Source organism: Cricetulus griseus, chromosome X (assembly GCF_003668045.3).
Source record: "Cricetulus griseus strain 17A/GY chromosome X, alternate assembly CriGri-PICRH-1.0, whole genome shotgun sequence".
NCBI lineage: Eukaryota > Metazoa > Chordata > Mammalia > Rodentia > Cricetidae > Cricetulus > Cricetulus griseus.
In genome coordinates, this window is record NC_048604.1 from 108,088,435 (window position 1) to 108,102,996 (window position 14,562).

The 14,562-nt window shown below is 39.1% G+C and overlaps 1 protein-coding gene across 7 annotated transcripts in view; it reads right to left on the minus strand.

Moving 5' to 3' along the window:
* Fam120c (family with sequence similarity 120C) overlaps window positions 1-14,562 on the minus strand; it is a 141,542-nt gene that overhangs the window by 60,486 nt on the left and 66,494 nt on the right. For 5 of the 7 annotated variants that reach the window (XM_027432173.2, XM_027432172.2, XM_027432178.2 and 2 more), the window contains exons 5-6: window positions 1,096-1,195; window positions 157-233 (exon numbers count right to left, since the gene is read on the minus strand). The exons of the other annotated variants lie outside the window; for them this stretch is intronic. In XM_027432173.2, the coding sequence (XP_027287974.1) occupies window positions 157-233; window positions 1,096-1,195 (177 nt within the window). The remainder of the gene's footprint in view (window positions 1-156; window positions 234-1,095; window positions 1,196-14,562) is intronic. 7 annotated transcript variants of the gene reach the window in all.

Genomic DNA, 14,562 nt, shown 5'->3' on the forward strand with positions numbered 1-14,562 from the left:
GTACAAAACGATACAGGTTATATGCCCTGAATGGTCTAATCACCACTGAATCATCCTGATGACTCAATTCAGATTGCAAAATCAGGAATGACCTTAAGTCTAAGGTAAGCAAGTGATGTTACTGCTCTTAATGACTATGTAATAAACAACACTTACCATTGGCTTTCCAGTAGAAATAGGGCCCATTTGATTCCGTGGAATAGGAGGATTTCCAAGCCGATTATTTCGAAAGCCTGAAGCCAAGAAAAGTGCTACGCTTCAGCTAAGCCTAATCATTTTACCATAGTTATTACATCCTGTTAAACCATCACTGCATTAAAAAACCTGTTATAAAGTTATACTTTATGATCTAAGGATGTGTAACAATGGTAGGGCACTTGCCTTGCATGCACGGAGCCATGGGTTAGATCCCTAGTACCACAAAATGTTATAATTAATTGACCAGCTACTATGGGCTAGTCCAAGAATCTGGCTTTTTATTCCCTGTGGGATTTCCTTACACAGTCTTTGACATCCTCAAGGTATCTCATGAGTCCATGAGCCTGAAATTATGTACAAGTGTGTTCACAAGCTATTCCTTAGATGGTAAATTCAATATTAATTCCTTGAACTGAGTTCCCAGTTCACGTTGACAAACCTGCCAAATTTACAGTGGCAGCAATTAATCCTAGCGTTTCCATCAAGAAAGTTCCATCATGAAGGTTCTGTGGTGAGATAGAATCTGTTTGCTGTAATACTGGCGGAATGGATAAGTGGCATGCCCATGCCAGGGAGCATACATAAAGAATTTAATCTGATAACAACCCTACATAATTAGGTGTTGTGAGTCATGTTTCATACAAAAGTGAAGTGATGAGATCAATCAGCTAGTAAGCAACAGAAGTAGAATTCAAAACTGAGCTTGCTACCAAAGACAGGGCTAGTTTTACATATACCAGGTCACAATGAGGGTTAGTATTAGAAGAAGCCCAAGCTAAAGAAATGGCATTATCTCCCCCCAGCTATAAATGTGAAAGGCAGGACACAGGTAGAAACAAGGGATTTGTTTCTGGCCCTAAGGGATAGACTCAATTTAACAGCAGCTGAAAGCCTTACCTAGAAAGGAAGGACCCACTGGCAGTGAAGAGAGTTTGGTTGTGACTGAATAGTACTCAACTGCTTTCTTGAATCGTTCTATTTTGTCTTCTGTCCTAGACTGGATGTTGGAACATCAGATTTTCAGAAAAAGAAACAACATGAGAGTGTCTTTTTCATACAATGTATACATTGGAAGTCAAAATGATAACAGAAATAAAATACTCAGAAACCCAAGAGAAACAAACAACTCAAGAGAATGTAAAATTAGGTTAGGGCAAAAGCATTAATCCCAGCACTCAAGAGGCAGAGGCAGACAGATCTCTGTGAGTTTGAGGCCAGCCTGGTCTACATAGTCAGTTGCAGGACCAGAGAGATCCTGTCTCAAAAACAACAAAAAACAAAAAGCCCCACCCTTCCCCCAACCCACTGTATCTCCAAACCTACAAGCCTACTTTCAGACCTGTTGCCTTGAGCACTTTTCATATGTAAATCCCCTTTACCTAAAACATCAGTCACCTCTTCCCTTTGCCATCCCTTCTTCCCTTCCCCATCAACTGCAAACCACAAGCCTAATTCAGGACTGTAGCCATGAACTTTGTCTGTTCCTGAGATACTTTGCCTGGATAAGTCCCTTTCTTCCTTTCCCACACCCCTTTTATCAAACCCCAATTCTTCTCCCCCTGCTGTAGCTATCTCCACACTCAAAGGCCTAGTACCAGATCTGTGACCTTCTTGGAACCCACTTTTATCTTTGACTGGCTCTTTCTTCTCCTCTCCTTCCCTCTGTCTGCTATCATGTCTGCATCACAGGCCTAACTCCAGACCCATGGTTTGAGATCTGACTTAGGGTTTATACTGCTATGATAAGACACTGTGACCAAAAACAACTTGGAAGGAGAGGGTTTAGTTCATCTTACAACTCTCAGGTCACACTCCATCACTGAGGGAAATCCGGGCAGGAACATAAGGCAGGGACCTGAAAGCAGGAGCTGGTGCAGAAGCCATGGAGGAGTGCTGTTTCCTTGCTTGTTCCTCATGGCTTACTCAGCCTGCTCTCTTATTGCACCCAGTACCACCAGCCCAGGGGGATGGCAACATCCACAGTGATCTGGGACCTCTCACATCAGTCATCAATCAAGAAAAGCACCACCTGTGTTCACACAAGCCAACGTGGTAGAGACATTTTCTTCACTGAGGTTCCCTCTTCCAAAATGACTCCAGCTTGTCAAGACAATTAACCCTTTTCAACTTGACACATAAATGCATCATTGTTAAAACATAACATTTTCTTTCTTGATCATCTCCAAGATCTCATATTAATATCAATATCACAATGTAAAACATACTTAACTTTAAAAAAGTTTCTTAAAATATATCCAAGGTATCTTTAAACATTCAAACCCCCTCCAAAATTTCCAAAGTCCATGTAAATATCCAAAGTCTCTTAACTATGAGCTTCTTTTTAATTTTTTAAAAATATACCTTTCTTTTTTTTAAGATTTTATTTATTTATTATGTATACAATGTTCAGCCTGCATGTATGCCTGCAGGCTGGAAGAAGGCACCAGATCTCATTATATATGGTTGTGAGCCACTATGTGGTTGCTGGGAACTGAACTCAGGACCTCTGGAAGAGCAGCAGTCAGTGCTCTTAACTTCTGAGCCATCTCTCCAACCCCCAAAATATACCTTTCTTTACAAATTGATTTTATTTTTGTTCCCACACACATGCGCATGAACACGACAAAGCATGCCTATGGAAGACAACCTTTGAGAGTCTGTTCTCTCTGTCCACTGTGGGTTCTGTGGGTCATACTCAAGTCATCAGACTTTCACAGCAAGGGCCAGTACTCACTAAGCCATTTTGCCAGCCCTTGTCAATTTTTTTTAATTTAAATTAGAAACAAGCTTGTTTTACATGTCAATCCCAGTTCCCTCTCCCTTCCCTCCTCCCCTGCCCCCCACTGGCCCCCTATCCCATCCCCTTTTTGCTCCCCAGGGAGGGAGAGGTCTTCCATTGGGGATATTCAAAGTCTGTCATATCATTTGGAGCAAGGCCTAGGCCCTCCCCCTTGTGTCTAGGCTGAGAGTGTGTCCCTCTGTGTGGAATGGGCTCCCAAAGTCCATTTGTATACTAGGGATAAATACTGATCCACTACCAGAGGCCCCATAGATAGCCCAGGCCTCCTAACTGACACCCACGTTCAGGGGACCTGGGTGGGTCCTATGCTGGTTTCCCAGCTATCAGTCTGGGGTCCATGAGCTCCCCCTTTTTCAGATCAGCTGTTTCTGTGGGTTTCTCCAGCCTGGTCTTGACCCCTTTCCCTCTCTGCAACTGGATTCCAGGAGTTCAGCTCAGTGTTTAGCTGTGGGTGTCTGCTTCTTCTTTCATCATCTACTGGATGAAGACTCTAGGATGGCATATAAGGTAGTCATCAATCTCATTATCGAGGAAGGGCATTAAAGGTAGCCTCTCCACTGTTGCTTAGCTTGTTAGTTGGGGTCATCCTTGTAGATCTCTGGACATTTCCCTAAGGCCAGGTTTCTCTTTAAACCTATAATGGCTCCCTCTATTATGGTATCTCTTTTCTTGCTCTCCTCTATTCTTACCACCACTCAATCTTCCTGCTCCTTCATGTCCTCCTCTCCCCTCCTCTTTACCCCTTTCCTGTCTCCTAACTCCCTATCCTAACTCCCCTATCTCCTCCCAATTTGCTCAGGAGATCTTCTCCCTTTCCTCTTCTCCAGGGGACCATGTATGTCTCTCTTAGGGTCCTCCTTGCTTCCTAGCTTCTCTGGTGGTGTGGATTGTAGGCTGGTAATCCTTTGATCTATGTCTAAAATCCATATATGAGTACATACCATGTTTGTCTTTCTGTGGTCAGTCAATCGTTTCAAAGAAGAAACTTTTTGTCTGATAATCCTATGTATTTTTAAAGATTAATTGTTTTTATTTTATGTGTATGGGTGTTTTGCCTGCATATATGTCTATGTACCACATGTGTATAGTGCCAATGGAGGCCAGAAGGAGGTTTGGATCATGAGAAACTGGAGTTATAGAGTGTTATTAGCTGCCATGTGGGTGCTGGGAACTAAATCCACGTATTGTGTAAGAACAACTTCTTAACCACTGAGCTATCTCTCCATCCCCTATTTAATTAGTGTCTATTTAATTAATTTCTATCTTCATTTTTATTATTTCTTGCTCTCTGCTGTATTTGGGTTTGGCTTCTTATTTATGTTTTAGAGACTCGGGGTGCATTATTGGGTTCTTTATTCAAGATCACTGATTTTTGAAACAAAATATTACATTTTTATTTAATATGTGTATGCACATATGAAAGATAGAGGACAACTTGCAGGAGTCAGTTCTCTCCTTCATGAGTTGCAGTGATTGAATCAAGTTTACTAGGCTTGGCAGCAAGTGTCTTTCCACAGTAAGCCATCTGGCGAACTCTCTGATTTTTTTAATTTGTTTTCTTTTTTTGAGACAGGGTTTCTCTGTATTGTTTTCGAGGCTGTCCTGGAACTGGCTCTGTAGACCAGGCTGGCCTTGAACTCACAGAGATCTGTCTGCCTCTGCCTCCTGAGTGCTGGGATTAAAGATGTGTGCCACCAACGCCCAGCGCTCTCTGATTTTTTTAAATGTGACCATGTATAGCTCCAAATTTTTCTCTTAGGACTGAATGGATGGAATCCCAGATATTCTAGTATGTTGTGCTATTTTTTTCACTTGATTCTAGAAATTTTAAATTTTGTCTCTCCTTTATTTGATGACACAAAAGTATATTGTTTAGTAGCCAAATATTTGTGTATTTTCTGAGGCTAGATTTTCTGTTGATTTCTAGCTTTATCCCACTGTTGTCTGGTAAGATACAGGAAATTATTTCTGATTTTTATTTGCTAAATATTGCTTTTAGGCCTATAATGTGGCCAATTTTAGAGAAGGCCCCATGTGCCAGTAAGAAGAATGTGATTTATCTGTTGGATGAAAGAGACTGTAGATATCTGTTAAATCTAACTGATGTGGTATAATTTAGTTCTGAAGTTTATTTGCTGATCTTTAATTAGGAAGAACTATCTAGGTATGAGATTGGGTATTGAAATCTCCCACTGCTTTGTATTAGAACCTTTCAGTATGTTTATGCCTTTTAATGTACATTTATGAAATTTGGATCCCAATGATTTGATACATAGATATCTACAATTGTTATGGCCTTCTAATTCATTGTTACTCTTATTAACACACAGCAGTCTTCTTAGTCTTCCCAGATTAGTTTTGGTTTGATATTCACTTTATTCTGTATGAGAATTGCTCTATCAATTTATTTGTAGCTTCTATTTTGTTGGCAATTTAGTATCCAGCCTTTGATTTTCAGTCCTTCCTTGTTATATGAGATTCTTTTTTTAAGTTTTATTTATTTATCATGTATACAGTGTTCTGCCTACATGTATGCCTGCAGGCCAGAAGAGGGCACCAGATCTCATTATAGATGGTGGTGAGCCACCATGTGATTGCTGGGAATTGAACTCAGGACCTCTAGAAGAGCAGTCAGTGCTCTTAACCTCTGAGCCATCTCTCCAGCCCTTTATATGAGACTCTTAGACTTAGTAGATAGTTGAATCTTGTTTTTTAATCCTGTGAGATATTCTCTATCTTTCAGCTGATGAGTTAAGACCACTGCAATAGAAAAGAGCTTGTCAGCTATTATTTCTGGCTTTCTTTTTTGTTCTGGTTGATTGGCAGTTTGGATCTTCCTCCATGGTAGTACAGATGTTTTGCTTGCTTAATATGTTGCTCATGACTGAGACCTCAGTTCTTATCTGTTCATCTATTTGTTTTATGAAATACATTCTTTCCCATGTTCTCATGTGTGAAGCTTTCTTTCTTCTTAAACTTTGTACAGTATTCCTTTAAGAATTTGCTGCAGTGCTGGCTTAGTGGTCATGAATTGCCTTAATCAGTGACTGTCTTGAAAAAATATTTCTCCACCTATTTTGCAATCTTGGTTAACAATTGTTTACTTTCAATGTTTGTGACATGTCATTTTGGTTGTTAATTTAGCATCTAGTTTTCCTAGCTTTTAGGAGTACTGATAACAAATCAGACATTATTCTCATGTTTCTACCTCCATATACTACTTTGTGTGTTTTTCTTTACAGCGTTTAGTATTGTTCCTTAGCTTTGGATATTTGACACCTTGATTATGCCATGCAGAGGTTCTCCTTTATTTGTATATAATTGGGGTTCCACATACTTCTTGTGTTTGGATGTTTATTTCTTTCTGTGTGTTCATAAAATTATTTGCTATTATTTAATAGAAAGTTATTTAGGCCATTGACTTTATCTCAGCCTCCGCTTCTCTGCCATAGATTCTTCTTTGGTTTCTTGAGTATATGCTAGTCTTATTGAAGGTTTTGGTCATATTCATTGATTTTTCTTCTTTATGCACGCTTATATATATATCATCCATCCCTGAGATTTGCTTTTCTTCTTGGTTCTTGTCTGTTGATACCTTCTTCTGTGCTTTTAATATAAATGACTGTTTGTTTCCATTTCCAAAATTGCTGTTTGGTTCTGTTTTAGCATCTTGGTTTCCTTAGTGAATCTGTTCTTCAGGATTTAAATTTTTCCTCTAAGTTACTTATTCTTTCATCCACTTTGGTTCTCGAATTGGCTTTGTAAATTTTTTGTCTGTGTCTTAATTAAATTCCATATTTTTAGTCAAGTCCTCTAATTGGTTGTTGATCCTTTCAAAATGTAAGACTGTGAAAATGTTTTCTGGCATTTCAGCTACTCATCTTCTTTTTTCCATGTTTTTGAGGCTCCTTGTGGAGATGTTGCAGTGGACTGTTGGCTCATGTTTATTGTATTTTACATATCTGTTGGAGTGTGTACATTCTCCAGTTTGTACTTTTTTCCTTCCACTCTTTTTACTTCTCTCTCTCTCTCTCTCTCTCTCTCTCTCTCTCTCTCTGTGTGTGTGTGTGTGTGTGTGTGTGTGTGTGTGTGTGTGTGTGTGTGTGTATGTGTGCGCATGCGCGTGCACACGCGCAGCATGCAGGTGAGTGTGCAGGTGTGCAATTCATGTACATATAGGTGAAATCCACAGGAGAACATCTGGTATCTCTATCACTGTCTTGAGACAGTGTTTCCCATCGAACCAGAAGCTGGCGGTTTTGGTTAGGATGTGTGGCCAGTGAGCTCCCAGGATTTGCCTGTCTCTGTTCCTCCCCCACCCAATACTGGGGCTCCAAAAATATGCAGCCATTCACAGCTTTTTTATGTGAATGCTAGGGATCTGATCTATGATTTTCCTGCTTGTGAAGATGGCTTTGCTTGCTGCCATCTTCTTGGTTCCCATTTATTTTATTTTACATTCATCTTCCTTGTGAGTTGGACAATCCACACGGGCTTATGGAAATCCACTGCAGTAAAAATCAAGATTGACAGAAGACTCAGTTAGCTGCAGGAAAACATACTGTGCTCCTGACTTATTTTCCCAGTGAGAATTGGAGATAGGAGTACTAGGGTCTCCGTTATGGAACATAATATATTTAAATAGTGTAGTAGGACATTAATGAGGTAGAGTATAAAAGAAGATAGAGCAGGAATGAGAAGAAAAGTATATGGGTTACAGCTATGAAAAACAGTAGAGAAAATAAATGAGTTACAACTTACAAAGGCGTACATGTTAAGGGTTGAAAAGATAGGAAAAAGGTAAAGAATTTTTTAACAATACATACATGTGTATACAGAAGATAGAAACAAAAGGTTTAAAATTTAAAGTATATAAGCACAGAAGCAATAAACTGACATAGAAGGTATTAAATTCTTAGTCAAAACTTCTTTCTGGTTTGGAGAGTCTGTCCTCCATGTTTACTTTAGGTCTGTCAGGTGATCAACTTCCTGTGAACAGCACAGCTCCTGCTGTGGCCAAGGTGACAGACAGAAGCTGAGAGCTCTCAGTTTTCCAGTTTCTATGGCTCATCATGCTCAGCTTGGTGTCTTTTGCTCCAATCTTGATGCCACAGCAGTTTCCACACTCCGTCTTTCTTTTTCCTGAGGTACAGGGGCTCTCTTGCTCTGATGGTTGCTGGGGCCAACTTTGGAGGCAGACTGCCATGCAAAGCTGGGCACCAGGAAAGGAGCAGCTCCTCTTAGTCTTGAGGCTTCCCTGCCTATCTCTCATACAGTCAGCTTCTATAGGCTCTCTTCCCTGCATGGTCTTCTTTTCTGTATCTGCACAGCTCTGTGAGAGCCAAGGCATGGGTTGTATCCTGTTTACTTCACAGCATCAATTTCTCTGTATCTTCCAGGGGATCTTCTGGGCTCTGTCCTTGCTTCTGTGCTTGGATTAAAGGCATGTACCACCATGTCTGGTAGGCTAAGACATTTTCTTTGCCATCACAGGACTTCTTCTGTCTACTTTTTATGCTTGGTTTTTTGGTATCCTTGCATTTCTTCATGGGCTTCTGAAGGTCTTCTCTAGTTCTCTCTGAGATAAAGTCAATTGTTTTACTTTGGCTCTTTCCTTGACTGGCTCACTCTGATGCAGCACCTTGTTCAGAACTCCAGAGCATACTCATTAAAAAGAATCATGTTGCCTCTCCTCCTCTTGGTTTGTATTCCTGGCACAGAATCTCATTCTGTAGCCCATCCTAGCTTGGAATCTACTGTGTAGTCTAAGCTGAGCTCAAACTCATGACCCTCCTTCCTCAGCCTCTACATTAGGGTATTCTAGGTATGTACTACCAGGTCCCACTAAGTATATCCAGTCTGTTTTAATATATGTACATGTCTACAGTTGGTAATATATATGTAACTTTTTACCCTGATGTTTATTATACTAATCTATTGATTCTGAATGGTTCCATATTTTATTATTGTGAATATATCATACTCATATAATCACTTACATAATAAATGACATTTAGGTTATTTTTCAAATTTGGCTGGACTATGGATTGTATCCTTATAAAAATACCATAAAAATGAAATTCATAGTTCAAAAGGTGTGAACATTAAAACCAAAAGCACTTAAACATACAAAACCATAATGTGACACAGTTACATAGCCACCAAAAAGTCTAAAATTAAGGATGACATTAAACAATGGTCAGGATACAAAATAACTGAAACTCTATCACATTAGTAGTGGGACTGTGCATTGATACAGTTTAAAATATAGTTTAGCAGTCTCTTTACAAAATCAAACATTTACCATATGGTATTGCAACCCTACCCAAGAGAAATGAGTGCTATCTACCAAAACACACAAAACTGTCAATAACACTTTTGTTCATAATTTTCTCAAGCTGGAAGCTCAAATGTGTATCTATAGAAAATGAATAACTTGAGGAACTATCAAAAATGGACTATGATAAAATATTAAGAAACAAAAAATGTTCAACATCCTTAGCCATCACAGAAATAAAAAATCAAAACTACTTTAAGATTTCATCTTACACCTATCGGAATGACTAAAGCCAATAAAACTAGTGACAGCTCATGCTGACAAAAATGTGGAGAAAAAGGAAGACTCATCCATTACTGATGGGAGTGCAAACTTGAACAGCTACAATATAAATCAGTGTGTCAGTTCCTTGTGAAGCTAAAAATAAGTCACCTCAAAATCCAGTTATACCACTCTTGGGCATATAAAATTCTGCATCCTACTACAGAGACACTTGTTCATCCATGTTTATTGCTGCTCTATTCATAATAGGCAGAAATTGGAAAGAGCCTAGATGTCCATAAACAGATAAATTGATAAAGAAAATGTGGCAAATTTACATGGTAGAATACTATTCATCCATTAACAAAAGTTAAATTATGAAATTTGCAGGTAAACAGATAGAACTAGAAAAAAATCAGCTTGAGGTAACCCAGACATGGCCTCCTACCCCTAATCAAGAAGTGGGTATCTCAAGATATATTCCCATTATGATTTATTTTATATGTTGATATTAGCTTCTAAGCTTTCAAGATATGTGCTACAGTCTAAATAACTACAGAGGTTAGATATATAGTAAGGGGCAATGGGGTGGGGAAGGGTCCCAAGAAAGTAGAAATGAATATACTGTTATGGAGAGACAAAAGGGAAACTAGAATAGGAGTATTAAATTGGGGGGGGCATGAGAGAGAAGGGTGAAGGATGGAATATGCTGAGGGACAACTTATACTAAAGGCCTTTTGAAATGCTATATGGATACCTACTACTGTAGAAACTGGCTAAAATATACACAAATACAAGAAGAATCCGGATGGATTCACCAAATAATGGGGGGCATGATGCCCCAGTTAGATATCTTATGCCATCAAGTAAAACCTCTAGTGCCAGGAATGGGTTAAATCCTGTTGAGTTATTGACCAAAAGGGTTCCCAAATATCACAGGCCATTGCCAAGGCTATTGGTTGCTCTCCGCAACCTGATGGTAAGGCCTTACTACTGAAGACAACACTTTCTTATGTAATAGACCACAGAGAAGCTTTACATATACTGATTAGTGTTTGTGGTATTGGGGGTTATGCTTCACACTATTGGAGTAGAAAGGTAATCATCAATATCACCTAGCTATAAACCCTGTGGCCTACAACAGTACCTGCCAGAGACACTGCTCCAATTGTAGCATAAAATGTAAGGGAACAACCAACCACTTGCTAAAAATTAGATTTAAGGCCTACTCCATGAGATGGAACCCATATTTGATAATGCTAAAGTGGCCAAGAACCTGAGACTAGTTAGGTAATGGGCCTAGGGGAAACCTATTACTATTATTCTGCTAAAGGTACATGACAATAAAATGCCCCCTAATGGCATACTGCTATACCTATAGATCAGTGCCTTGCTCAGTCATGATCAGAGAAACTTCTTTTTGCAGTAGATTAAAAATTAACAGAGACTCACAAATGGACAATGTGCAGACAGTGAGAGACTTTGGCACACTCAATCCTAAATGTGATGTCTTCAGCACTGACCCCACCCGGGGCTCAGAAAGATATGCAGAAGAGAGGGTGGAAAGATTGTGAGAATTGGAGGTGATGGATAACTCCAAGGAAACAGTATCTTCAAGACACAACAGGGCTGATTCCACATATGGACACAAGGAGACTATGGAAGCATGCACAGGTTCAAGCCAAACAGGGTAGGGTCTCAGCATTGAGAGGGAGAAAAGGACATGGGCTCCTACTCCTCACCAAAAAGCATGTATCTCAGGCTATATTCCCATCATCAATATATGAAAATATCCAGTTCACCATACATCTAATTCTAAAAGGTAAGTATCCTAATCTAGCAGTGAAATGGGCATTTCTTGGTCTTTTGATACACCATGGTATGGACACAATGAAGAACATAACATGAAACTATTCACTGCAGTCTAGTTCTAGCCTGAGGAATGACAAAAGACTTTCAGAAACTAAGAGGATGTATAAGAATCTCATTTTTCTTGTCCTTTTCCCCCTTCTGTTCCTTTTAAGGCCAGCCTGAATCAAACATTTGGAAGTAGAAACAATGGGGAAATAGCAGGAAACAAAGATGGAATGACAAAAAAAAAAACAAAAAACAAAAAACGCTTCCTCTTTGATCAGAGAAACAACACTTTATTTTCTGTAATTTTCTCTTCCATCCTGCTACTTGGCCCCAATCATAGACCTAGTCACAAAAAGTTTGGGTAATTAATGTCCTGACTTTAGGCAGGATGACTGAGAAGGGAGTGGCTCAATAATCAGAACCACAAAGTTATTTCTAAACAGCTGAGTTTGCCACTTAACTGCAAGTGCATACAGTTGACAAAAAGCAGACCATAGGCTCTATGAAGTGAATTACAAGCAACACAACTGTAATCACCACACACCTTTAGTAGTACCTTTAAATATTAACAGTCTTAGTTCTCTAATCAAAAGACACAAGTTGCCTTAATGTAAAAGGACTGACAAAAGTACTCCAATCAAAATAGAGCAGGAAACAAGCAGGCATGGCTATCCTAATATCTGACCAAACAGACTTCAAACTAAAACTAATCAGAAGAGATAAAGAGGGATGTTTCATTCTAATCAAAGGAACAAACAGTCAACCAAGAAGACATTGTTATCCTAAACATACATACACCAAACTCTGGTGCATCCAATTTCATAAAATGATATACTACTAGAGTTAAAGACATAGTAAGTGATTTCAATACCCTACTTTCTCCAATAGACAGGTCATCTAGATAAAAAATGAATAAACATAAGAATTAACTGACCACACATCAAAAGGACTTAACAACTATCTACAGGACATTCCACCCAAACACCAAAGGACACACATTCTCCTTAGCAGCAAATGGAAGTCTCTTTAAAACAGTCCACATCGTGGGACACAAAACAGATCTTTACAAATTCAGAAAAATTGAAGTAACTCAGTGTATTCTATCTGACCACAATGCATTACAACCTGAAATCCACATCAAATTTCCGGTAAATACACAAACATATGGCAGTTAAACAAACTCATTACAGAATGATGAATAGGTCAAAGAAGAGAAAGAGAAAAAATGTCCCGGAACAAAATGAAAACACAATAAAACCTCTGGGACTCATTAAAAATTGCTGTGAGGGAATATTATAGCTCTAAGCACATGCATTAATAAATCAGAGAGAACTGGGTATGGTGGTGCACACCTTTAATCCCAGAACTCAGGAGGCAGAAGCAGGCAGATCCCTGTAAGTTCAAGGACAGCCTGGTCTATGTAACTGGTTTCAGGACAACCAGGACCACATAGAGAGATCCTGTCTCAAAACAACTACATCTAATCATAATGAGCATAAATAAATGACTTGATGATGCAACTCAAAATTTGAGAAACAAGAACAAAGTAAATCAAAATCCAGTCAATGGTAAGAAATAAAAAGCAGTAAGAGTAGAGCCCTAAGGAAGAGGAGGCAGAAAGAGTGTAAGAACCAGAAGAGATGGAGGACACCAAGAAAACAAGGCCCTCTAAGTCAATATGAACCAAGTTCATAAAAACTCACAGAGAATGAAGCAGCATTCACAGGGCCTGCATGAGTCTGCACCAGATATTATGGCTTCCAGTTTAGTGTTTTTATGTGACTCCTGAGTATAAGATGAATAGGTCTCTGATTCTTGTGCCTTCTCTTGGGCTTTTTTCTTGTTTGTTTTATACAATTCTGATGAGTTAGTTTCTGTTTTATCTTATTTTATTATTATCACTCAGAAGCCAGTTTATTTTCTAATGAGAGACAGTAAGGGAGTGGAGTGGATGGGAAGGGAGATGGGGGAGAACTGGGAGGAGTAGAGGGAGGAGAAACCATAATCAGGATATATTATGTGAGAAAAAGAAAATGATATAAAGAATCAATGAATCTAAGATCTGGTCCTTTGAGAAGATAAACAAGATTGATAGACTCTTGGTCCGATTAACAAAAGAAAGAGACCCAACCTAACAGAGTCAGTAATGAACAAGGAAACATTTCAGTAACATTATAAGGGTATATTTTAAAAACATGTATTCTATTAAGCTGAAAAACCTAAAATAAATGAGCAAATTTCTTGATTCAGACAAACTAACAAGTGTTACGATAAATCTTTCTGCCAAAGGCCACCGAGCCCCACCACCATGTGTGCGCTTTACGCCAGCCGCCCATATTAATACACAGAAACTTGTATTAGGTTCAAATGCTGCTTGGCCAATGACTAGGATTTCTCATCTGTTAGCTCAGTCTCAATTACCATAAATTTATATATTTTATAAGGCTTATCTTATCGGATGCCTTACTGGCATCCCTCCTTGCCGGTGGATCACATTGCGGCGCTGGAGGAGGCGCCAAGGGGAAAAGTGACACTTCCTGTTTCTCCTTTCTTAAATATGAGTCTACTTGCTATGTCACTTCCAGCCTGGAACACCACTTCTCTACTACATTTCCCAGAATCCTCTTTGACTCCTAGTCCTGCCTAACTTGCTGCCATTGGCCAAACAGTACTTTATTAAATAATCAATAAGATAAACATACACAGAAGTACTTCCCCCATCAACCAAGCAGTCAAACCACTAAATAGAGCCATAACAAATGAGAAAATGGAAACAGTAACAGAAAGCCTTCCAACTAGATTAAGTTCAGGTCCAGATGGATTCAGAGCAGAAAACTACCAGACTTTCGAAGATTTAAACACAATCCTTCTTAAACTATTAAAAAGGAAAGAAAGGAAGGAGAAAGGAAGGAAGGAAGAAGTAAAGGAAGAAAGAAGGAGGAAAGAGAAGAAGCAAGCATTCACAAAGTCCTTCTATGAAGCCAGTATCACTAATACCCAGACCAGCTAAACACACAACAAAGAAGAAAACTACAGCCCAACAGCTCTGATGAACACAGATTTTAAAATGCTCAATAAAATACAGACAAACAAAACAGCCACAAAGCAAAAGGATTATACATAATGACCCAGTTGGTTTTATCCCTGAGATGCAGGGATGGATCAACAA